Source organism: Acanthopagrus latus, chromosome 22 (genome assembly GCF_904848185.1).
Source record: "Acanthopagrus latus isolate v.2019 chromosome 22, fAcaLat1.1, whole genome shotgun sequence".
Classification (NCBI taxonomy): domain Eukaryota; kingdom Metazoa; phylum Chordata; class Actinopteri; order Spariformes; family Sparidae; genus Acanthopagrus; species Acanthopagrus latus.
Genome location: NC_051060.1, coordinates 22,079,823 through 22,103,914, shown reverse-complemented (window position 1 = coordinate 22,103,914; position 24,092 = coordinate 22,079,823). Strand labels below are relative to the sequence as shown.

Sequence of the window (24,092 nt, the reverse complement as noted above, 5' to 3'; positions counted from 1 at the left end):
AATCCAGTAATACTCTTCAAAAACACTATGAACTGAAAGATAACAAGACAAACATCAGTGTGGGTGGATCAAACACTTTGGAATTCCCCTGACATATTCAGTCTCCGTATGGCTGAATGTGCATTAATCTTCTAAGCCAGGATCACAAGCATCCCAAAGTGCCCCTTATTTCACTTATAAATATTCATATATTACTACTTCTGATAAAACGCTTCTCTCTACATGATTATTTATTAATTATAGTATATATAGATTAAATTTGAGGATGGTACAAGTGCTGTCAGTGCAATTACAAGAGGCTTTCCATAAGGACTCGGGCTAATGAGTGAAAGTGATTAATATGCAGTTCAGCAGAAGATATGTCAAAGGAAGCTTCGACAAAGTTTCACTGATGTTACAGAAAGAATTTTATACGACAAGAACTGAAATTCATGTTAGCTTTGGCTGGATCTAGAAAATCAACTGGGAAATTCGACCTTTTACATCTCTGTGAAATCACATTTAGGAAGAGATCATTTCGAAGCCAGTGTGGGGAGGAGGAATGTTGACATATTTTAACCAAATCTAAAACGCTACAATCTAATACTAAAATCTTGAAGTACTGATATTCACTGGTCGTCCCCAGTCTTCCAAAGCTATGGCTTACATAAAAGCTCACTTGTTAAGCTCTACAAACTGGCCACAGATAAGAGGAGTTGTTATTGGCATGGCAATGAGAGGTATATGAAGTCCATCTCCATTCATGCATGCCTGTTATATTAAGTCCATGAGTCATGTGGTGATATTGATGTGGATGCTATGAGGTACTTTACCTGCCATTCTAAATGAGGAGTGAATGCAGCATAGAGCATGGAGACCATGTTTCTCCCTCTCTGTCTGTCTGGTTTGATTTCCTGATGGTTTTTTGTAATACAATCCACACCTGTAATGTGGATACTGCACTTAATATTTGTCATAGTCTTATAAGCATGTACAGCACTTTAAAATGCACTTTATGTTAAATTACAGTGGTGTTTAGTGTATACAGTATTTTCAGCAGCAGTAGTAAAAATGCTCATAAGCTGATGAATCAGGTCCTTATTTTAAATCTTTCCTCAAATCTACTTTTCTATGCGGAGGCGTATTAGGGCCAGGGGTGAGGAAGAAAAGCACAGTGTCTGTTCTTACTACATCCTTGGAGTATAATGTTGTGTGTGTAGTGTGACAATCTCTTCAAAGTCCTAATACTGACAACTTCACTGTGTTCATGAACTAAAAGAGGAATTGTTTCTTATAATATAGCCAATTCTGAAGTACAGTTTTACCTATTCATCTACACAAGTTATATTGTTAGAGCAATCATATGCGCTGTTTGATGTAGTCTCATAAGGTGGCTTTAACCCGCAAATGTCAAGTTTATTCTTGACATTTCATCTCCATTCATGAAATTGTTTTTCAACTTTATCCTCAACATTTTCAAGACATTTTATTTTCCGGTTCCACTGAAAAGGGCATTTTCAGACCCAAGCATGTGATCTGACACCCGTCAGACAGAACCATCTACATGCTGCTGCATGACACAGTAGTCTTTATACCAAATCTTAGTGAGGGAGTTATTACATTTTATCATATAAAAAAAACACGAATATTCTCTGTATTCAATCATCAGGAGTCTTTTGTTTTGCGTTACTTAAGTGTATTTTGTACACACCAGGTAGTTCATAATGTCCTTAGTTAACTTTTGTTTTTGTTTATGACTTGCTGTGCTTTTATATAAACTAGGGCTGTCAATCTTTTAATCTGCCTTAAAGGGATATCTTTCAATATTCTTAACAACACGGGAGTGGACAAATATGCTTGCTTTATACAAATGTATGATTATTATCATTGCAATGATCCAAAACAAAGACAAATATGCTCCAGAATATTCTCCAGAAGGTATATATAGGTATATAACATGACAAACTCAAGCCTAACAAGTGACAACAGATGGGCATACTGACCTGAATGTAGCATTCCTTAGTAATACTAACACAATGTAATCTCCAACTTCACACTTGTAAAGATTAACTAAACAATGTTAATCGGTCTGCAAGCTGTAGCCACCCATTAAGCAATCGCTGTGGCATTTAGAGTTGTCCAGACATCTGCACTGCAAACTCTCCAGCATGATCTGCCTTTAGAGGGGGCAGAGGGCTCTCTGCATCAGCTGTTCCTTTGGCCAGCGAGTGGTATTTAAGACTGAATATAATCCGGTGGGAACTCAATTAACAACATCAGTAAACGAAAATAACTTTGCCCCTGTGGAGAGAACCATCTGGCAGGGCTTTGAAGCTGAACTTGCCATTCAAAATACCCTTTTCTTCATTAGTTTTTCTGCTCAAGGAGGTTTGTTTCTGCTTGATATCCACAACGTTACTGCTGCATCGCTTCCCGATTTCTACTGAGTGAAGAAAATTAATGGCATTGAGAGAAAATTTACATTATCACGTTCGACTTCTTCGACCACCCTATACCTGCGTTTTCTGTATCTGTAGTGTCTTTGTGCATGTTACACCTGCACTTACACAAATCAATGAATGCGTTTCTCAGTTTGCTTGTCTTCTCTCATTTGGAGGATTTTTCTTAAAGCTCAGGTCACATTAAAAAGTTTTAACTACACACATACTCTGAATTTATGAAAGGTTGACGCGATTCTCCCTCTTCAATTTCAATCCATTAGCAGGGCCTGATTTTTCTCTGAAACACGGTAACTGCTTTTAACACATTCATGGAATTCACTTGGCCATGTAGACAATGTCCTCTGACTAGTGCAAGAAAACAATCTTAAAAAAAGGTTTCCATGAGACTTTACTGGTGTCTGTCTTTGTCCTGCTCCTATGTTCCTTTTCAATACACTATTCTGCGAATGAATAGACCAGTATGCCACCTCAAAGTATGACTGCAGCATATGACCGTATAGGACATCTTGATAATTGTACATGGTCACAGCAGCTACACACTCAGCCATTAACAGCTTTTTCATACCTCAGAGACAGTACGTGAACTCAGATGTTTTCACACATAAAGAGGTGCAAAGAACGCTCAGATAAATGTGGAGAAAGGTGCAAGGTAAGGACACGCTGCAGGCTACATTAACTAGGGTCACGGGGTTCAGCTATCTCTGGAGTCATTATGAAAAACTGTGATGTGAAACAGTGATGTGCCTACTCTTAGAATTCATGTGTTGTTAATTCAGTGGGATTCATTGAGTCTAGAACCATCTTTTTGTTCTATCTGCCAATGGCAAGTACACGGAAAGTATTCAATGGCCAGACCATATTCAGCTGGCCATACATTTGAGGGGTTCGTTGAGGGATGCAGTCAAAGAAAAGTGCTTCTAGCGATAAAGGGTATTTAAATCACGTAAGTCAGCTTCAACTTGCGTAGACAAACATAATATTTACTGGAAGGCCATACTTTCTGTTGAAATTGCCATGCAATCTTATGATGGCTTCCTCTTGTCTCTTACATCAGTTGTGTGAAATGCTCCTTACCATGGATAAATGTTACCACTGAGCTATCTAGTGCACAGCGAGCGGCCTATCAAAGAACATGTTGCAATTACTGACAGTCATACTTTGCATGTGCACCAACCTGCAGAGTTGATACAAAACAAAAAAAGGACAATGAGCACGTACTGATGATAATCTGCGGTAAAGTAGGACCACTCTACTTTCAGCACCCTGACAAATTATTCTCTTCACTAGCTCTAAGTGCTGTAGCAAAGGCGACTGAACGTGTTTAAGTTTCTTGCAGATGTTTCACTCTAATTCCAAGAGGCCTCTTCAAGATGAGTGGTGAATCATGTGCAAGGAACTGAAACACCTCCAGTTGCCTGATACCTCCCGAGGGAGTTTAGCAATTGTCATTTGCTCAGGGTATGTGCCCCCCAGTAGTAATGCGGCTGGAGCTGCAGCTCGTATTGCAGACTGTGTCAACAATCAACTGCAATGCACTCTGGGAGCCCCGGTCTTTATTCTTGGAGATCTTAACCACTGTAAACTGGAACTGTCCCTTCCTGAATTTGAACAATATGTCAAGTGTGGCACTCGAGACAACAGAGTGCTGGACAAATGTTATGGTAATATAAGGAATGCATACAGTGCCAGACCAAAGCCCCCTCTGTCAAACTCAGACCATAATACAGTCCATCTGATACCCACCTATAACACTGTTTTAAACAGCAGTAAACCACTAACCAAGACAGGGACTGTATGGTCTAAAGACAGTATAGTGACAATGAAGGGCCCGTTCCTCTGTACAGACTGGGACATTTTTCATGGTTTGGGTATCGATGAAGCCACTGACACTATTACACAGTATATTAAATTTATGTGGATTGTGTGGCTAGCAAGAAGGTTATTACAATCTATCCTAACAATAAGTCATACATCACTAGAGACTTAAAGGACTGCATCAACCAGAAAAAACTAGCATTTTGGAATAATGACAGGATGGGGTTAAAATCAGTGCAAAAGGAGAATGTTGAAATCTGAAGTTAATTCTGAAATAGATCCACTCCAGTTTGATTATAGGCAGGGGAGGAGTACAGACGATGCAATTAATAGCCTCACCCACCTGACTCTTAAGCATCTGGAGGATCCCAAGGCTAATGAAGGCCTGTTGTTCATTGATTTCAGTTCGGCTTTCAATAAATTACAGCCTCATCTGCTCTTACAGAAAATGACCAAGATCAATGGTAATCCTTTTATTATTAAGTGGTTTTATTCTTTTTTAACAAATAGAACTCTGACCCTGTACTCAGGCAGGCACGGAGGGCATTGTCGGACCGACGCACATCCTTCAAATGGAATACGAGCTCTTGCCTTCTGGCAGAAGGTACTGAATCCCCAAATGAAAATGTAACTGTTTTAAATACTCTTTCGTACCCACCTCCATCAACATTTTAAATAGATCTGTACGCTAAGGCCTGGGAAGTGTGCAATAACTTGGTGTGCTGTTTTTTTTTTATTCATTTATTTTCTATCTTATATTGGGTGTGTCATGAGCATGTATGTAGCCTACGTGTACACCTTTAGCTGTTATATGTATTTTTATGTGTGTTTATTGTCTGTTATGGCAGCTACTACTGTGCACTATGCACTTTGAGTCCATTACAAATTTCCCCTGGGGGACAATAAGTATATTCTATTCTATTCAATTCTATTCTATTCTATTCCATTCTACTCTATTCTATACAGCACTTAGAATTTCCATGCAGTGACACGTGAGAAGACACAAATATGCAACAAATTCTCCTTAGATATTAATCCTATTTCATCTTATTTTTAATTCAATCTTCAATCTCAAGCATAAAAAACTAAAAGTATAATAAAACCTCCTTTCCCCTATTCATTTCAACAAACTCTGCCTGATTTGCCTTCCAGTAACTTGGCATTTGGCATTTGATTAATCAATTAATGGAACAGGTAAAATGCTGTCTTTTGTAATTTTGCAGCTTTTACAGAGTAGTGATAAGCGATGAATCATTCGCTCCGCACTCTGCAAGAACATCACATTCTGTGATTATCTCTGGCTTTTATACAGTAGATCCGCCTAGGTGTGAATGTGTGTGTGTGTGTGTGTGTGCAAATAAGTGAAGTGGTTTTTTGAGGGACACACATTGTTAACAATCACAATCTGCATTAGCACTGTGTGTGTGCGTGTGTGTGTGTGTGTGTGTGTTTACATGGCTTACTTCAGGGTGAGATGAGGGTCTGTCGATCATTTGTGAAGAGTAAACCATCCGTGCCTGTATATTAGATGACGGATGCTACATAATTCAGAAAGAATATGAGGGCTACTAGAGTTCTGGAAGGAATTTGTGTCTCTGTTTTTAACCACTGACTGGAAAAAAAAACATGGATGAAAAGTACGTGTCCAAACTGTCACCTGCTGCTGATTTTTGGGCAGGAATATACCTGGTGATTATCGGTAAGTAGCCTCACTTCTTTCAATGCCAAATCATGTCGACAGATGTGAAAATGTAAAATGTTTGATTAACATTTCGAGCTTGCATTGTTTATTTTAGAATTCAAATGCCAGTGACCACGGAGGTAAAAACAACAAATGGCTTTGAAATAGGCAATTTTTTTAAAAACTCTTGGGGACATTTTTATTTTGTGTGCCCTCCTTGTTGGAAGTACACAGGGGTGGGAATCTTTAGGCACCTCAATATTTGATTTGATTTTTTTCTGATTCAGAAGGATACAATGCATCTTGTCCATTAACATTTTTTATTTCTATAGGTGACAGGTTTTTCTAACTGTGTGACTACTTAGCCTTAGCCTAACGATTAACCATGACACACGTCCTATTATTGGCTTTCCTGCATCTACCCATTATCCTTCGAGAGATACGTGTATCCTCCACTACGTCTAAGAATATTTTTTCCCCACCTTTACTATAGACACTTTCAGGGGGCTGAGTTCAGTGACAAAATACCTGTTTCAGTATTAATTCCCCATTTTGTGCACGCATATTGACCTTTCTCAGAACCACAACAACAATGAGGTCAAAGATACAAATGTGCATAAAAAGAAACTTTGTGAAAAATGAGCCTCTGTGCTTCCATCAAAGAACCGATCTGTATTTTGTCTTATGCAAGAGTCATTTAAGATTTAAGGCATCATCTGCATTCATAATATTGAATGTAAGAGATTCAGCCACAAGACACACCTTCCTCAGGTCACATCTGTAATTACTGGAAAATCTAAACTACAACAAAAATGTATATAGACACAGTCCTCTCTAATACTGTTTCAAGATTTTGAGATTTACCATATCGGCATGATTTACTGAAATTTGTCTTCGTGGGCTCCCTTAAACAAAAACAGAAGTTAATCATGTTCTGCATATCGTACATTAAAACAGATATTTAACCCATAAAATAATCTAACAATCTTCTAAAAACAATCCAACAAAAAGGAACCCAAAGGTTAAAACACTGACAGCTGTAGATGAGTTGCCAGCAACACAGACAATCCACTCAATCCACTTTTCCGAACCATGATAAGGGTGAGGACCAGGGTACAAATGTGCACAAAAAACCCTTAGTGAAAAATGTATGAATCTGTGAACTGATCTCTATTTTGTCCTAGGCAACAGTCATTTAAGGCAGGCATCATCTGCAGTGGTAATATTCAATGTAAGAGATGTGACACCAGTTAGCTAAACATGTAAATGCAGTGAAGATAACTGTATCAAAAATGCAAAATGATCACCCACAACACACACATACCGCAGGTCACATCTGTAATTACTGGAAAATCTAAACATCTACAGCAACAATGTATACAGATACAGTCCTCTCCAATACTGTTTCAAGATTTCGAGATTCAGTACTTTGCCATATCAGCATGATTAATTAGAATTTGTCTTTGTGGGTTCCCTTAAACAAAAACAGAAAAACAGAGCACTGAAATAGTAAAATTAATCACGCACAGCACATCATACATTAAAACAGATATTTAACCCATAAGATAACCTAAAAATCTTTCAAAACAATCCAACAAAAAGGAACCCAAAGGTTAAAACACTGACAGCTGTAGATGAGTTCCCAGCAACACAGACAATCCACTCAATAAAGTGCTATATGTGCTTTGAAAACATCTATCTGATCACACGATTATTTAACTTACATGGTAGCCTGCAGTGCTCTCTTTGGAGTGCTAAGGAGGTGGACAGCTTCAGGATATTTTCGTTTCTGGCACCTGTTTTTTCTGGTTTTAATGCCTCTTAGTTCTAAAGAACCCCCCCTCACCTGGCAAACAACCTTTCTAATTCCCTTCCTTCTCACAAAAGACTGATTTTCTGTCAGCTTGAAAGGTTACCATTGAGGAAAATCTTGACACACTACACACCCCAACATGAAAATCAGCTGCTGTCACCTATATTGTTTTACATCTTTCACAACTCACAAAAACACCACTAACACCCCCTGACATCTACTTTCTGTCTTACAAGTAAATGTGGATAATTGGCATTCACTCCTTTGTCATTTGACTCTGCTGTGAAAGGCAGCTTTGAATCATAGGTGGTGGTTGTGAGATGAGCCACATACACCGGAACAAGGGGGCAACTTAATGAAAATGAGAAAAGGCCGGAACATCAGCGAGGAGTGTTTTCTTTCACGACCTGAAGTACGTCTGATTCATGCAGACAATCACAAGCTATGCTTAGTGAGAGGTGTTGAGTCAAGATGTCATTGGAAATGCAGAAAAAATGTTGCGAGAAATGATAAAGCCCGGGAATCCAGACGTTGAACGGCAATTACTGAGCTGGGGTGGAACAACTGCTTTCCACTGACATCAGAAGACTACACCTGCACCAATGAAGTGTTTGCGGTGTGTCATGCTTGAGAAAGATGAGCTCGCAACACACAAGGCTCAAAGGATCTGCCACCAGACACTTGATGTGTGTCCGTGTGAACAAGTCTGCTCAATGATCTCGCTCCTCTAAGTGAACCTTGGAAGCCAGATACTTGTGCCTCACCGTCTAAGAATAATTTTTTTTCCACAACTTTGACATAAACACTTTCAGGGGTCTGATTTCGGTGTCAAAATAACTGTTTCAGTATTAATTCACCATTTTGTGCATGCTTATTGACCTTTTCTGAACCATGATAAGGGTGAGGACCAGGGTACAAATGTGCACAAAAAACCCTTAGTGAAAAATGTATGAATCTGTGAACTGATCTCTATTTTGTCCTAGGCAACAGTCATTTAAGGCAGGCATCATCTGCAGTGGTAATATTCAATGTAAGAGATGTGACACCAGTTAGCTAAACATGTAAATGCAGTGAAGATAACTGTATCAAAAATGCAAAATGTTCACCCACAACACACACATACCGCAGGTCACGTCTGTAATTACTGGAAAATCTAAACATCTACAGCAACAATGTATACAGATACAGTCCTCTCCAATACTGTTTCAAGATTTCGAGATTCAGTACTTTGCCATATCAGCATGATTAATTAGAATTTGTCTTTGTGGGTTCCCTTAAACAAAAACAGAAAAACAGAGCACTAAAATAGTAAAATTAATCACGCACAGCACATCGTACATTAAAACAGATATTTAACCCATAAGATAACCTAAAAATCTTTCAAAACAATCCAACAAAAAGGAACCCAAAGGTTAAAACACTGACAGCTGTAGATGAGTTCCCAGCAACACAGACAATCCACTCAATAAAGTGCTATATATGCTTTGAAAAACATCTATCTGATCACACGATTATTTAACTTACACGGTAGCCTGCAGTGCTCTCTTTGGAGTGCTAAGGAGGTGGACAGCTTCAGGATATTTTCGTTTCTGGCACCTGTTTTTTCTGGTTTTAATGCCTCTTAGATTTCTAAAGAACCCCTCTCACCTGGCCTCACCTCAAAAGCCTTTCTAATTTCCTTGCTTCTCACAAAAGACTGATTTTCCGTCAGCTTGAAAGGTTACCACTGAGGAAAATCTTGACACACTACACACCCCTATGCAAAAATCAGCTGATGTCACCTACATTGTTTTACACCTTTCACAAATGAAAAAAACACCACTAACACCCCCTGACATCTACTTTCTGTCTTCCAAGTGAATGTGGATAATTGGCATTCACTCCTTTGTCATTTGACTCCGCTGTAGTAAAGTTCATGACAATGAATGTTGCACACAAAGCACAAAGTAATTGAACAAAAAGGCCTGTCTCCTTTACCCTTTAATATTATATATATATATATATATATATATATATATATATATATATATATATATATATATATACATACATATATATATATATATATATATATATACATATATATATATATATACATATATATATATACATATATATATATATATACATATACATACATATATATATATATATATACATATATATATATATACATATATATATATATATATATATATATATACATACATATATACATATATATATATATATACATACATATATATATATATATATATATATATACATATATATATATATATACATATATATATATATATATATATATATATATATATATATATATATATATATATATGTGAAGGGGCTTAGTTGAACATCAACATCCACTTATTTAACACAGCAACACCTCGTTGCACACCTTGAAAAAGCTTGAAATTGTCAGTACACTGGTGCAGGTCTATATTGGAGGCTTGAAGTGTGGAAGCTGTCTTTTTGTCCCATGTTTATGGTAATTATTCCTAAAATGTCCACTACAATAAAGTGACAAAACGTGAATTAAAACTAAGATAAGTACCTAATCTAATACAGCTGGTTCACAGTATGTATCATTGCACACACTGAACCTTTCTTTTCAGCACAACAGCTCACATTATATCATGCTAATGGCTTCCTTTCAAATAAAGCTGTACAATTACAGTATTAAGGGGTACAGTGCATACATACAGACTGGGGGAACTTTACCTACACACTTCAACAACAGCAAACTCAGCTAACAACACGATTTACCTCCAAGCTAACACACTACTAGCTTGCTAACGTTTCTACAAGTGCAATTATCATTCGGGACAACAAACTAGCAAGCTAGTGTTACATTACACAGTGTTAGCTACGACACAATACATAAGTATGCTAAATGCCAAATTGTGTCCTTAGTTAACATAAAGATAAAACGTTAATAATAACAGGGACTCTTACCTGAAGAGTGGATATTTGGCCAGGAATGAAGACATGCTTCCCTCTAAGCAGGCTGAAGGAAGCTACGTTCCCCAGAGCAGTCCAACGGCTCTCAGCTTCCCCTGAAGTATGTGGTAGTTAAAAACCGTTAATTAGCTGCCGACATTCAAACCTTATGAGGCTAACTGCCTAGCAAGATAAAGTTAGCTAACGAGTGGCTCGTAAACATAATGGATGTTTTAGCTTGCTGAAAACCCAGGCAATATGGGGTGGAATAACACCTGGACAGAAAGAAAACTCTAAAAAAAAAAAACAAAAAAAACTAACTTGCTGTCACCCTCTCCTTCGTGGTTGCTAAAATTCTTGCCTGTTAGCTTTAGCTGCGTAAGCTAACTCCCAGCATAGTGTGGTGTTTCATGTCTCTGAGTGCCACTTAAGCTTCATATAATTCAACTTTAAGGATTCACAAGAGAAACACACTGAGTCAAAATACACTAGAAAGGATTTGTGCCTCACAATTAAAAGAGAAGTGTTTGGTTTATGATGGGGTAAAGAACTGTTAAAAGTGTCTCAGTCAGTCACAACTGCTGCAAAGATAATTCACAACATTGATTTGTTTATTTCATGTTCTCCATCAAGGGAGGCTAGATGCATTTTGGAAAATTGATTAAATTTTCTAGTACAAAAAACAAACAAACAAAAAAAACACAATAAAATCAGGGATCGAGGATCACCTCCAAGACTTAGCCGTCTATCAATAATATAAAAAAAAATTAAATGGCCATATTGATCGATGTTGAGATGAACCACATAGACCGGAGCTTGATTTTTTCTTCTTCTTCTTCTTCTTCTTCTTCTTCTTCTTCTTCTTCTTTTAAATAAACCAATCCAAGACAGAATAGGATGCTGTTAGATATTTTCCAGGAACGTCTCCTTTCTGGTAAAATTACGACCCCAGCATGAGACTTTCATTTGTTGCACATGTTGGTGGCACACAAAACATGGTTCAATATAGATGAAGCACTCAAAACATAATAAAGTGTTTGATGTCTTGGCATAAATTAAGGTTTTGATAAGTAGAATTGTCACAGTCTGGAAATTATAATATTTAGTTGAATTATTTAATTCATACGTGTACACACACCCATAATGATGCAACACATTGCTAAATTTGGCTGAATTATAAAAGCCAGAAACGGAACTGACTAAAGAGCCATTTGGGAGCTGAGAGAGCCAGTTCTTTGTGCTTAGCTGAGCCGAATGATCGGTTCACTACAAAGAGCCGGAGTTCCCATCACTATCAGACACCACAGGACACCCCAGAGGTCGCTTGTTCCTGCCACGAGAGGTCAGAGTCAAGTCTGATCCCTGGGGTGGCCTCCATGGATTGGACTTGTTCCAGCACATCAAATGGATGCTCGATCCAAGTGTGTGGAGGCCAAGTCGACACCTTTACCTTCAAATGCAAGAGGACAGTTATAAAGACCTCTAGCAGTAGCTGACATTAGATTTGGTCGCTAGTGGCAGCCTTTAAGTGTAAAGGTGCATGCACAGCACAGAATGCGTTGTTTTCCTTCAAACAGCTAATGTTTTACATGAGCGTTTCCTGTGAATTACGATCAGCTATGACGACAAAACCGATAGATGCACCAAATGTCCACGTCAATTTACAATAAAGACACTTTATATTCATATGTTGTTGCCAAGGTCGGCTGCTCAAAGCATTTACATACCAAATCATCATCACAAGAACATGCCTGCTAATAGAGACCTTGCACAAATGTTTTCTTGTAACAATGATGAGTCCATGAATAATGGATGAATGGAGTTCTTCTGTGTCAGAGAGAATCTTCCATTATTGGGGGACATGAACCTGATACACTCTTTCCGAGATTAAAATGACCATTAAAAAATGGAAACATGTCAACAAATACTGCATGCTGTATCAATCAAATCCCCACAGGCTTATGTAAAAGAGAGATATTATGTAAACCGCTTGAACCCACAAAACAGCAACCAATCAATCTAATGCAGCAGACATTAATTTTGCAATCATGGTCAAAATGTTTTTCTATTTTTACAGTCACATAATAGGAGCAAAGGAAATAATCTGATCTGATCTGTCACACCACAAAATGGTTCCTTGCTTAAAAGTGAAAAAGAGGATATCAATCTGTGGAACCTGATCTGATCAGATTCCTCCCCTTTCTTTATAATACACGTCATCACTACATAATGAATTATTAGTTCCATTTCGTTTCTAGGTTTGGTCCATTGTTGGCAGCTTATACTGTATGATCCCCTTAGATATCTATCATGGGAAGAGGATTTCAATCACATCCACTCAACATGCAGTGTAGTAAGTGTGAGTGAAGGGGCCCCAAAGACTATTGTTAGGGGTCGGTGCACCTCCACAATATCCAGGATGTGAACTAGCATTCTCCAACATTCCACATCATAGTTTTTTTGGTAAGACTTGAACCGGCGACCTTCAAGTCCCCAAGTCAAGTCCCTACGGCCTGAGCTATTACCGCCCCCAAACGCCAGTGTTACGGCAAGAAGGGACAGCGCGCAGTGAACATAAACATACTCTGAAACTCAGTATAATGAGATTATGTTATAGTAAACTGAAAATCTGCTTTGCACAGTCATAACTTGAACTTGTGGTTTATGCTGAATTTACAGTGAAATATGCATGAAAAATGCACATCGTGTGGTAAAGTCCACCGTTTCATTTAACATATTCATTTGATTATTTACTGGAATATTGACTGTCGGCACAAAACTAGGAAGTGATAGAGTGAGTCATTCGCTTTCCTCTCAAGAGTTAGATGTGAAGATTGATACCACTCTCATACCTGTGTGGTACATGCATCTAAAGCTACAACAACAACTAGCTAGGAGCTAAGAGAGAAGGGGCAAACTCCTCAGTCGACCTTTAGAGAAATGAGAAGTAATGTGTTGTAATATGGTCAAAAATCCCACTTAAGCCCGCTAAGATTGGGCTTTTGTGTGCAAAGTTCACTTGGCATTTACACCCTGGTCAATTGGCCATGCGCTAAGCACAGGTTTTTATCACCTTGGCTCAGCTTGGCTCTGACATATTTCCCACCATGCAGTGTGATGACACATTATCAACATCCCGTGGTGGCCAGTAGATAAACATACTGTTGTAAAATGTACCAAACAAATCAACATAATATGGTCATTGGCCTCCACCATCTACTGCATGCTCGAGGTTACTTTAACTAGTGTAGTTCCCTGTTTCCGGCACATTCGTGACCTTAAGCGTGTTATCAGTGATGTACAAATGTCACACCTCAGATAAAAATCACAGACGGGCTGAATCTTCTCCAAGAATCTTCAGAGTAGCTGGAGGGAAACATTACACAGAACATTTCCAATCGTCGGGGTCTGTCTAAGCGTCTCACTAACAGCCAGTCCCTGCACACTGCTCTGCATTGTCTGGATTTAACCAAGCATGGCGCCAGAACAACCCTATCAGTAAGCCCAGGAGGGGGGGGCGGTGGAGAAAAACACACTGCAACTGAGGTCAGAGAATAGCAGCAGTTTCTGTTTCATGGAGGGGGTCAATGAAACTGTGCAGTAAAGAATCACATCTTATACTTTGATCATCACAGCCTTTCTCTGCACAGGGATAGTCTGGATGGAGAAAAAAACAAAAACAAAACACCACTGTACTTGTAACCACTAACGCCCATATTTAGTTGGAAAGAGAACCATTGGCATTCATTCCCAGGTCAAATGACTCTGCAGTTGTCATTGTGGATGTTTATCAGTTCTGGCTAATAACAGAAATGATGGAAACATGACACTTGGGGAGTGCACACTTTGGTTCAAACATTCAAGTTATCAACAGAATGTGAAGAAATAACAATTTCGTGTGTATATGTATTCTGTCACAGTGACAATTATGTTGTCATTAGCTTCCATGTTGCTTTATCTAATTTTGGTGTAAAAATGGTAAATGTCCTTCTGAGGTGCTACTTTTCTTTCTTCTCTATCCTCTTCCTTTCTCTTTCCACAGCTATCCTCTCCATCTTGGGGAATGCGGCGGTCCTGGTCAGCGCAGCTCGTCGCGTCACCCTGCTCAAAGCTCCCGAGCTGCTGACAGTGAACTTGGCCGTGACAGACATCGGCATGGCCCTCAGCATGTACCCTCTGTCCATCAGTTCAGCCTTTAACCACGCCTGGATCGGTGGTGACACGACTTGCCTCTACTACAGCCTGATGGGCATGATCTTCAGCATAACCAGCATCATGACTCTGGCTGTGATGGGGATGGTCAGGTACCTGGTAACAGGAAGTCCACCCAAGACAGGTAGTGTAAGCTTAGAAGGGATCCGAACAGTTCTTAATGATTATCAGCTGGCTTCAAGAAATCGATGTTTAGAGGAAGCAATCAATCTTATCTAAGGTCACAGGGATTTACAGATGTTAACCTGGACATCAAATGTTGACTTTTAATTTTAAATCACTACACTAGACTACTAGATCCAAACACCCATGATCTATTGATTGCAATAGCTTGGCTAACTCCCAGTTGAATCGTTGTTTCGCTTGCTGAACAAGGTTTTTATTGGGGGGGATGCTGCCTTCTTTGATTCCTCAAGTCCCTGAGGAATTTATTTCAGTCAGGCAACAGGTTTTAATCCAAAGCAAGCAGTACACACTGCATAGTCTGATGAATAACACATGAATACAACTCATTTTTCATACAATACATATGGCATATTCTTTAAGGACAAGAAATGACCACAATGCCTAAGTTACTATTCTTGTCTCTCATCGCTTGCATAGATAGTGTGACTGGGGAGACATCTGTTTCATTAGTTTGGTAATGCCACGTTGAAAATATACAAGCTCTCGTCTTTGGACGTACCCAAGAGCCCTTGTGCCTCACAACCTCCAATTGTAGTAGCACATTGCTGTATACATGGCTGCTGCCACAGGCAGAAATGAAAGTGTGAAAGGATAAGAACAGCATCAACAAAGGCAGTTTCTTCAGAATGTAAATTATGCATTTCATACACTCCCAGCTAAATAAAGTTAAATCTGACTTTATTTGAAAGGAATGTGCATGAAGTATTTCAGTGGGTGAAAATGCAAATCCAAATACGTTGGGGTACAAGGTTCTCTACTGACAGTGTGCTGCACACAGTCATAAAACTCTCACGTATAGCTTTGAATCATCTCCATACTGACAATGAAGTGATCTGAGGTTCATATATTCATCAAATCACGTAAATCCACACACGCTGACTTTCATTTCCACATCTAATACTCAACATCCTTCACTAACAGAATGTCGATATCTGTCTTACTCTGTATTCTATGCTGCAGATAGTTTCCTTTGCAACCTTCTTTTAGATGCCTGCCATGATAATTGGCACAACGGGGAATAAGCAGAAGGATATTCTGTGCACTTAAGGGTCGGAGTTGGATCTATATGTGACTGCTGTAGATTAAGTCTCAGCTATGGGTGCAAATTGATGCGGTTATAGCTGATCAGTCCACTATTAGGATGCATGTTGCCTCTAAGCAGTCAGAGGAACTTTGAACTGAAATCGATTCTTGTGAGCACATAATAGTGGGAGACAACCTGTGTACAGCTCCCCACAGAGCTCAAACATCCACTGATACTGTTTACACGTATTGTTCGACTCTGTAAGGACATTCCCACAGAGGGTTTGAAAGCATGCAACCCCCGTCCAGTTAGTTAGACCTGAAGAGGCCTCTTGGATGAGAGGTAAAACTTTTTCAAGCAACTGGAACGAGTCCAAATGTCTAAGATACAGCACCTAGAATTGCCATGAACTGGATGACTGAGAAAAACTTGCAGTCGCCTTCATCCAGATGTACAGTATGGACATTACCAGTGATGGAATGCACAATTACTTTTGCTAAGTTACGTAACAAAGAATAATTTCAAGGTACTTGTTCTATACTTGCGTATTTCCATTTTCGTTTACTTTATTCTCTCCACTCCGTTAAATTTTGTGGGCAAAAATGTTACTTTTGTTAACACTTTACAGGAAGGATGCATTAATTAACATGAATTAATGTGGTGATAAGCATTGACTAACAGTTATTTAACAGTTAACTGTATGCCAAGTAATAATTTACCAATGGTTCTTGTGTTAAGGTATACTTTATATATTATTAGATAGCTTATATAGTGCTAGTCAATAATAGCAGAAACGTCATTTACACCTCATACAGTTGACAAATCTCTTTATTTTCACATTTATAAATGGTTTGCATGTCAGTGTATTTTATTATGTAGTTTACTAGATTAACTTTATTCTCTGGTTTACTTACTGACAGTTTGCAGACTTTCACTCATGTTATATTGTATTCTCTGCTTTGAGTGAAAATCCAGAACTACATAAGTGGTGCACTTTGTCTTTTATGTCAAGATGGTTAAGATCGGCAGAGCGATAAGTGAGACTGTTACGTGTTTTACTACCTCGCTGAGTGTTTAGTTGCCCTGCAGAAGAAGCAGACATTAAGGTGATGGAGTTACTGCGAAGGTGTTCCCTCCCTCCTGTTTTTTTTTGTTTATGTTTTTTTTTGTTTGTTTGTTTTTGTCAGCATTTCTGCAAAACATGCCGAGCCACTGAAAGAGGTGGTGTACTTAATTGTTGTGTAGTTGCTGCTTGCCATTGTGCATAGTAGTATAGTAGCTATATAAAACACAGTTGTGGTGTATCGTTGACATTCTTGAACTGAATTTAAAATCTGTTTGTGTACAGGTATAAGGTTCAAGAGGAGAACCATCATCATGGTAATCTGTGGGATCTGGCTGTATGCTATTCTGTGGGCCTTGTTTCCTCTGCTGGGCTGGGGCAGCTACGGCCCGGAGCCGTTCGGCCTCGCCTGCTCGATCGACTGGACCGGCTATGGGGAATCGCTAAACCACGCCACCTTCATCATGACTCTGTCCATTCTCTGCACATTCCTCCCCTGCCTGGCCATCGTCTTCACGTACTTTGGGATCGCCTGGAAGCTGCACAGGGCTTACCAATCCATCCAGAGCAACGATTTTCAATATGGCAATATTGAGAAGAAAATCACCCTTGTAAGTAAAAGACGATCGACGCTGTAGCCTGTATCCCTTGAGTGTAATTTGACGGAACTTGGCGGAACTTTGTCATGAGAGAAGAGAGCTAACACAGCTTATCTTGTGAAATGCAGATCTTTTGATTACAGCACTTAACTGTTATAAACAACAATAGATGTATGTGTGTGTTAAGTTGCAGAACTTTATGCTTATACACGTATTCTAAGAACAAACTGATTATATAGCATATTTTGAATTAGTGCAAAAAGAAGATTTACATAGAGAAGCAGGGAAAGAGAAGAAGTAACGAAATAATCACGTCTGTCCGGGTTTTTCTTTTTATTCATTCCTCTTCTTTCTAATTGACATTTTCATATTTTTTAGATGAAAATAAATACACACATCTGTCACAAATGCTTTTTCCAGTTACTGTACATTACATTTCTGTACTGTTTATAATTAAAATCACTTTAGAACAGTACAGCACACTATGTAAATACAGTGCACTGCAGTTCTTCATCACATGCAGCCTCAGCTGTTTGTCTTTGTTTAAGTACACAAGGTAACCTGAGAAGCATCGAGCTGCTGCAGCAACATTTGTGTGTTTTTGGTCGTGCTTGCAAGCTTCGGGGACGTTTTCCACGCACAGAAAATCACTTTCTTTTTTTGATCATGATTTCAATGTGAACGCAGCACCAGCCTCAAATAGAAAAATATCATAAAAAAAATATATTTTTTAGTCTCTTTTTAATTATGTAACCATTTCTCCACACTGATATAACAAAAATAATAATCTGTTTGATTTAAAACTCAGCAGCAGCTCTGTTTATTTCATATTTCTCCCTGTGCTGTCAAATGAAGGCATGCTTTAAAATATGCAAGATATCGAGTCTGTTCTCTTTTCTTTCTTTCTTTGAAGATGATCATGCAAACACAGTACTTTGTCTGTGAGGCCCCCTAGGAAACGGTGTTCAAAGGACGTGGCTGGGATTATTTATTTCTTCCTTATTGCCAAGTTGAATTAGCTTGGGCGCGCACAACTGAAATGGGGTAGTCCAACAAAGCCTTGAAGCTGCTTTATGTTGAGTAAGGAGGAGGAATTCAATAACACCGACATCTTCATACAGAGGACATATATGGATTTGCTACATTGGCACTGACCGCTGAACTCAGATCATTTAACTTTCACACACCAACAAGACAGAATCCCATAAAAAGACAAAAAAACTCAATAACACTTTAATTTAATCGTAGTATCTATTTTGACTTTCCCACCATGTCTGAAGAGCTCAGACATTTAAATTTGTTCCCAGTGAAGATGTAAACTGAATTTAAAGGTCTGTCAAAGCTGCCTGGATATGGAGTCGATAATAAGGAATGGATTTTGAAAGTGTTGCTGTTGTAGGGGATTTAAAAAAATAAACCACAGGTGTTTGTTTATTGATTCTGATTGTACATCTTGTACATCTGTGGTTAAACTTCGGTCAGGCTACAGGGAATGTGACTGCAGCCAACTGAGGAAGGGCTTGACAAAGATCAGAAGAGAAAGTGTTTTTTTCTTTTTTTATCTGCCAGTGGCGCTTGACAGAGCGTGGGAGGTCAGCGACTAGTCACACATCTGGGTCCCTGAGACGACAATGGATTTGTTTGTGTGGAAGCAAATGCCCCGCGGAGATGGCTGTTGAGTGCGCCTGAAACATTTCTTTTTCTACTTCTCTCTCCCACACTAATGTTTTTGGTTTTTTTTTGTAATCAATTAGGTTCCAATTAATTATGAGTCACACAGCCAGAGCTGAGTTTTAACATGCTCCTTAGGTGACAGATGAGGATGCGTCAGTCCTGTCTGAGTGAATGAATGTCCACCTCTACACCTAAAAAGGAAGTAGACCACTTAAATATTCACTCTATTGCTCATTCCCCCTCCCACACCACTCAAGGCAGATTTAATCTATTACGTGTTAGAAAAAGAACAGTGCACAGTCACAACGCTGCTCCCTGTACCACCTACAAATTATGTAACAGCACGTGGAAAGTGCCGTGCATAACAAAGTACACTTTTTAAGCATTTATCATTTTAGTTTTGATAGTACATAACGTCTTAAAGGTCTGGTGTGTTTCATACTTATGAAAACGTTCGATAGCTTCCAAAAAAGGCAGTTAAGTTGGTGTGGTGGTTTGTCATTAATATTTACATGTGTGTTACTCATTTGAGCTCACCATATTCCTTGATGAGAACATATTAATGATCAGGAATATTCAATGGAGGACTCTATTACTATTTAACAGCAGCAGACACGTTCAGAGGATTTGCTGATGCTCCTTTCCTGCACATCAGCAATCATCGTCCTTTGGTGACTTACGTAATATGATAGACAGTCGAGTCCCACAGGTCCAAATAGATGGACTGCAGCTCATTCCGCCTGACCTCATCGAGGCTGGAATTACCCCACCTGCCAGAACCTTGACCTGTTGTTTTGTCTTACCCTCGTAGCCATGGCAACACTGTGATTTCTGCATCTCACTTGTGCTCAAAGGCTGAGATTGTCACCTCTGATTAATACACTGCTAAAGTAAAGGTTTTAAACTTTGCTTTAAAAATGTCCCGACGTCTCCGTCGAAAATCATTTCATGCTTATGAATGTTGAAACCGCGTCTTGAACAGTGGTCTCTGGTTTGGTGTCCTCACACCTCCGGATATCAAAATCCATTCTCATATATGTGAACCGAGATTATATTCAGGTGACTGGGCCTGTCAGTCTGTAACTCCTTTCTGATCGAGTCAAAGTCAAGTCAAGGTGTTTATTTGTCAAATGCGCGGTGTGGCGCGGGGTCATTCTGTGCAGGCAACAACTGCGTCAGGCGCCAGATGTTGAGATGACCACAAATGAAGAAAGATTAAATTGTCATTGGAAAGCAAAAAATATACATGACAAATTCATTTTCAAAATTGTAGTGTTGTACATTGACAGTAAATAGGATTTGACCGGGGCAAACACCGAGTAATGTTCCTACCAGCCAAGAGAAGCAGTGCTTTGTTCTTTAAGGCAACACAGCAACTTATCTGACAGTAATAATGACGTTTTGTTGCTTTCAAACTTGATAATATTTTATTTATATCGCACACGTTTATCTCACCAATGCTATTTCTCTCAGTAAAAATAAGGAACATTTTAATATTCTGGGGGATGTGATCGAGTTGGTTGGTTTGTCACCTTGATAGCACAAACGCTACTGAACTGACTTCCATGTAACTTGGATGGAGAACAGGTCTCGGCCCAGAACAGACCCTATTAAATTTTGGTGTGGATCCAGATAAACATTGTCCTTAATTTCCCATTGAATAACTAATGGATGGATCTTGCTGGGGGGAAAAAAATCAAGTGTTTTTTTTTTCAAGTGTTTATCTGAGTTAGTCCAAAAGGGCAATGTGTTGTCAGAGCTAGCATGTAGTCAGCTTAACCTAGCACAAAGGCCGGAATCAGGGAGAAAGTCCTACAGTTTTCTTTCTACACTTTTTTTGCCCAGATAAAACCAAAGCAATATGACAGCTAAATGCGTTTCTGCTACCACTGGCAAGCTGATTCCTCCTCTCTCCGGTCGTTGTGCTGAGCAGATTTAGCTGGCTGCTGGTGGTTGAGTGATTTGTATAGTGGTATTGATCTTCTCATCCAACTCTCAGCAAGAAATCATACAAGCTTACTTGGGCTTACTTACAAGATACGTCGAACTATTCTTCTTCTCTAAATTATTTCTCAAATCAACAGGTGGCTCCTATTTTTCTGACTATTTTTCCCTCTTCTCCTTCTCTTCTCTTACCAACCCCTCTCTACTCACATATTCCACTCTTGCTCTTCTCCTTTTTTTTTGATTCTCTCTCCTCCTCTCCTCTCCTGTTCTTTCAGATGGCTGTGATGATCAGCACAGGCTTCCTTATAGCCTGGACCCCCTACGTGAGCGTCAGCTTCTGGAGTATGTTTCACTCCCAGGAGCAGGACCACATGACTCCATTCATCACCCTTTTACCATGCCTCTTCGCAAAGAGCTCCACCGTGTATAACCCTGTTATATATTTCATCTTCCAGCGTACAACCCGGCAAGAGCTCCAACGCCTCCAGAGAGTGATGTTTTGTTGTTACCATCAGCTCAATTCAGCTGCTGAAGTAGAGAAGGCAGAGGTCCAAATGGGAAAAGGTACAAACTGCAATGTTTATGAGAATGGGACTGATGAAACATGTGTGGGTCTAGTGGGATCTCCATGCAATCAGTCTGGGAGACAGGTGATGAGTCTGGAGTAAAACTGTACATGATGATGTTTATCTGCTTATATGATCTGTCAGTGCCCAATCAGACCGAGCGAGTGCGAATGCACTGCCATTCGTTTGTGTTCAATTTGTAAAAAGACACTGGTTGCATAATTTTTAACTGTAACTAGGCAACCCCTGAACTACCTGCCCTTAGCCTTTATTGTTCTGGAGTAAATTCAATCTTTTGGCTAGCTAAAAGTTTACTTCCTGGTCAGTAGACGCTACATAATGAATACAAATCTTCATGTAAAATGGACAGACAGAGGATTACGTTATTCATGGCTTATTTATGGATTCAGTCGTGGACAGTTTGATAATCCGCTGCAGATCATGTGGTCGTTCAGAGCACTCCTGCCAAAATCTGAGGCGCTTGGCACTTAGATTAAAAGGTAAATACCACTGTCATACCACTCTCTTTATGCTTAAAGCTAAAGCAGGAAAGAACTAACTTGCTCTGTCCAAATGTTACAACATCCCAAAGCACATTCTAAAGGTGCAATATGTAAGAATTGGTCACCAGTTGAATTCACACTCAAAACAAATCGGGACAGCACAAACAAACTACTGCTAACTTTAGCTGCCGTTGGCTCAGTTAGCGACACAGCTGGCAGTCTGGACTGGGAGCCCAGGCGCCGGGACAGGCCGAGGCTAACTGCTGTCAGCTTGCTCACAACAGTAGTCATCTCTGCAACACAACACAAAATAGCCGTGACGTGTTTTTCGTTCACCATCTGCTGATCATTTAAGTTAATTTTTGGACATTTCCAGCTGAAATTCCAACACACTGCAGGGTGGTTTCAAACTCTGACCTCTAACCTTCAGCAAGAAGGTGATGGCAAATTTCTCAAGAGTTGGTGGATGAAATTGAAATAAAACAAGAAGCAGAAAATAATTATTGTTATTTCTAAAGAGTGCTGTTGGGGGAGAGAGAAAAAGTTATTATTAGTGGAAGTATTATTGTTTATTTATGACTGTGAACTTCCTCTGGCCTCTCGTTAACTATTTCTACGTCTTTGGTGAACTCTGACTTCATTATTCCCACGGCATTCTCCGTTTGCATGCTTCATTGTTTCACCCCGGCGTGCCGAGCGCGAGGTCAGGAAAATGGTTGTCAGCTTTAAATTATCACGATACCAACACTATATATCAGAGGCCTGATAGCTTGAGCAGTCTCATCAACAAACTCGTCGGAGTACACGCCTATTTGCAAACCGCACTGCAGAAGATCTGAATTCATGCAGATTTCCTTTATCTCTATCATGTTGGTGCTGGTGCACGGGAACAATGCAGCACAGATGGATCGAGCCACACGTTTAAATATTCTTCCTCATGAATTTCGCCACGAGGCACTCTTAATACCCACAGTTTTGTGCGTAGGAAAAATTTGATTTTTTTTGTTTGTTTGTTTTCTATCGGATTATGCTAATTTGATTTTAAGAAATAAGAACAGCTTGCAGCACCGGTTCTTGAATAGAAATAAATGTGTCGATAAAATTGGCTAGACTGGAGGGAAGGAAGGTTCATATGATGAGGCCAGCAGGGGTTATCTGTTCTACACAAAGACTCAGAGGGGCGATTATAGAGCCCAGATACAGAAAGATTGATCTTACTTTAATTTGTGTCATGTACCATAGTGGAGCACAAGCATATTGACTGTACATAAACAGGCCAAACGGACAACCTGAATGAGCTGAATGATCTGAACACGTATCTGTTAAACATGAAAACGTCCTTTTATTGACTTGTGTGTGCTTATATAGAAATCACAATAAAGAAAAAGGCAACACATCTGCAGTCTTTTATTTATTCAGAGTTCCACAGCTCCTCTCCTGTAACTATATTGATTGGTCATCTTTGGTTGGGATGTGACAGCTGTTTGTTTGCCCTGTGTTATACTTGAACAGGCATTTCTAACACCTACGCAATAACTATGTTGTAACTGGCCGAGGTCACTCAGGTGAAAATGAGGTGTGTTTTAACAGCAAAATCAGTCGCGCGAGTGCATTTGTGCATGAGT

The 24,092-nt window shown here is 39.3% G+C and overlaps 2 protein-coding genes across 6 annotated transcripts in view; one reads left to right on the top strand and one right to left on the bottom strand.

Moving 5' to 3' along the window:
- The window catches only part of runx2b (RUNX family transcription factor 2b), a 122,287-nt gene extending 111,134 nt beyond the window's left edge, over positions 1 to 11,153 (bottom strand). For 4 of the 5 annotated variants that reach the window (XM_037087471.1, XM_037087472.1, XM_037087473.1 and 1 more), the window contains exons 1-2: positions 11,015 to 11,153; positions 10,709 to 10,809 (exon numbers count right to left, since the gene is read on the bottom strand). The gene's annotated coding sequence lies outside the window, so the exon portion shown is untranslated. Of the gene's footprint in view, positions 1 to 812; positions 923 to 10,708; positions 10,810 to 11,014 lie in introns of all 5 variants that reach the window. The other variant, XM_037087476.1, reaches the window with a different exon arrangement.
- A 794-nt stretch (positions 11,154 to 11,947) lies between these two features.
- opn8a (opsin 8, group member a) lies at positions 11,948 to 23,863 on the top strand. The gene is made up of 4 exons (XM_037087287.1): positions 11,948 to 12,035; positions 14,736 to 15,029; positions 17,464 to 17,789; positions 21,674 to 23,863. Exons 1-4 carry the CDS (start codon positions 11,948 to 11,950, stop codon positions 22,064 to 22,066), a joined length of 1,101 nt encoding a protein of 366 aa, XP_036943182.1. The 3' UTR covers positions 22,067 to 23,863.
- Positions 23,864 to 24,092: the final 229 nt, after the last annotated feature.

What these genes read in the sequence shown, in the direction of transcription:
- opn8a (XM_037087287.1), top strand. Translation starts at nt 11,948, where the DNA reads ATGATCGGTTCACTACAAAGAGCCGGAGTTCCCATCACTATCAGACAC. An exon ending in GCTTGTTCCTGCCACGAGAG is followed by an intron (nt 12,036 to 14,735) that starts GTCAGAGTCAAG and finishes CTCTTTCCACAG; the next exon opens with CTATCCTCTCCATCTTGGGG. An exon ending in TTGAGAAGAAAATCACCCTT is followed by an intron (nt 17,790 to 21,673) that starts GTAAGTAAAAGA and finishes CTGTTCTTTCAG; the next exon opens with ATGGCTGTGATGATCAGCAC.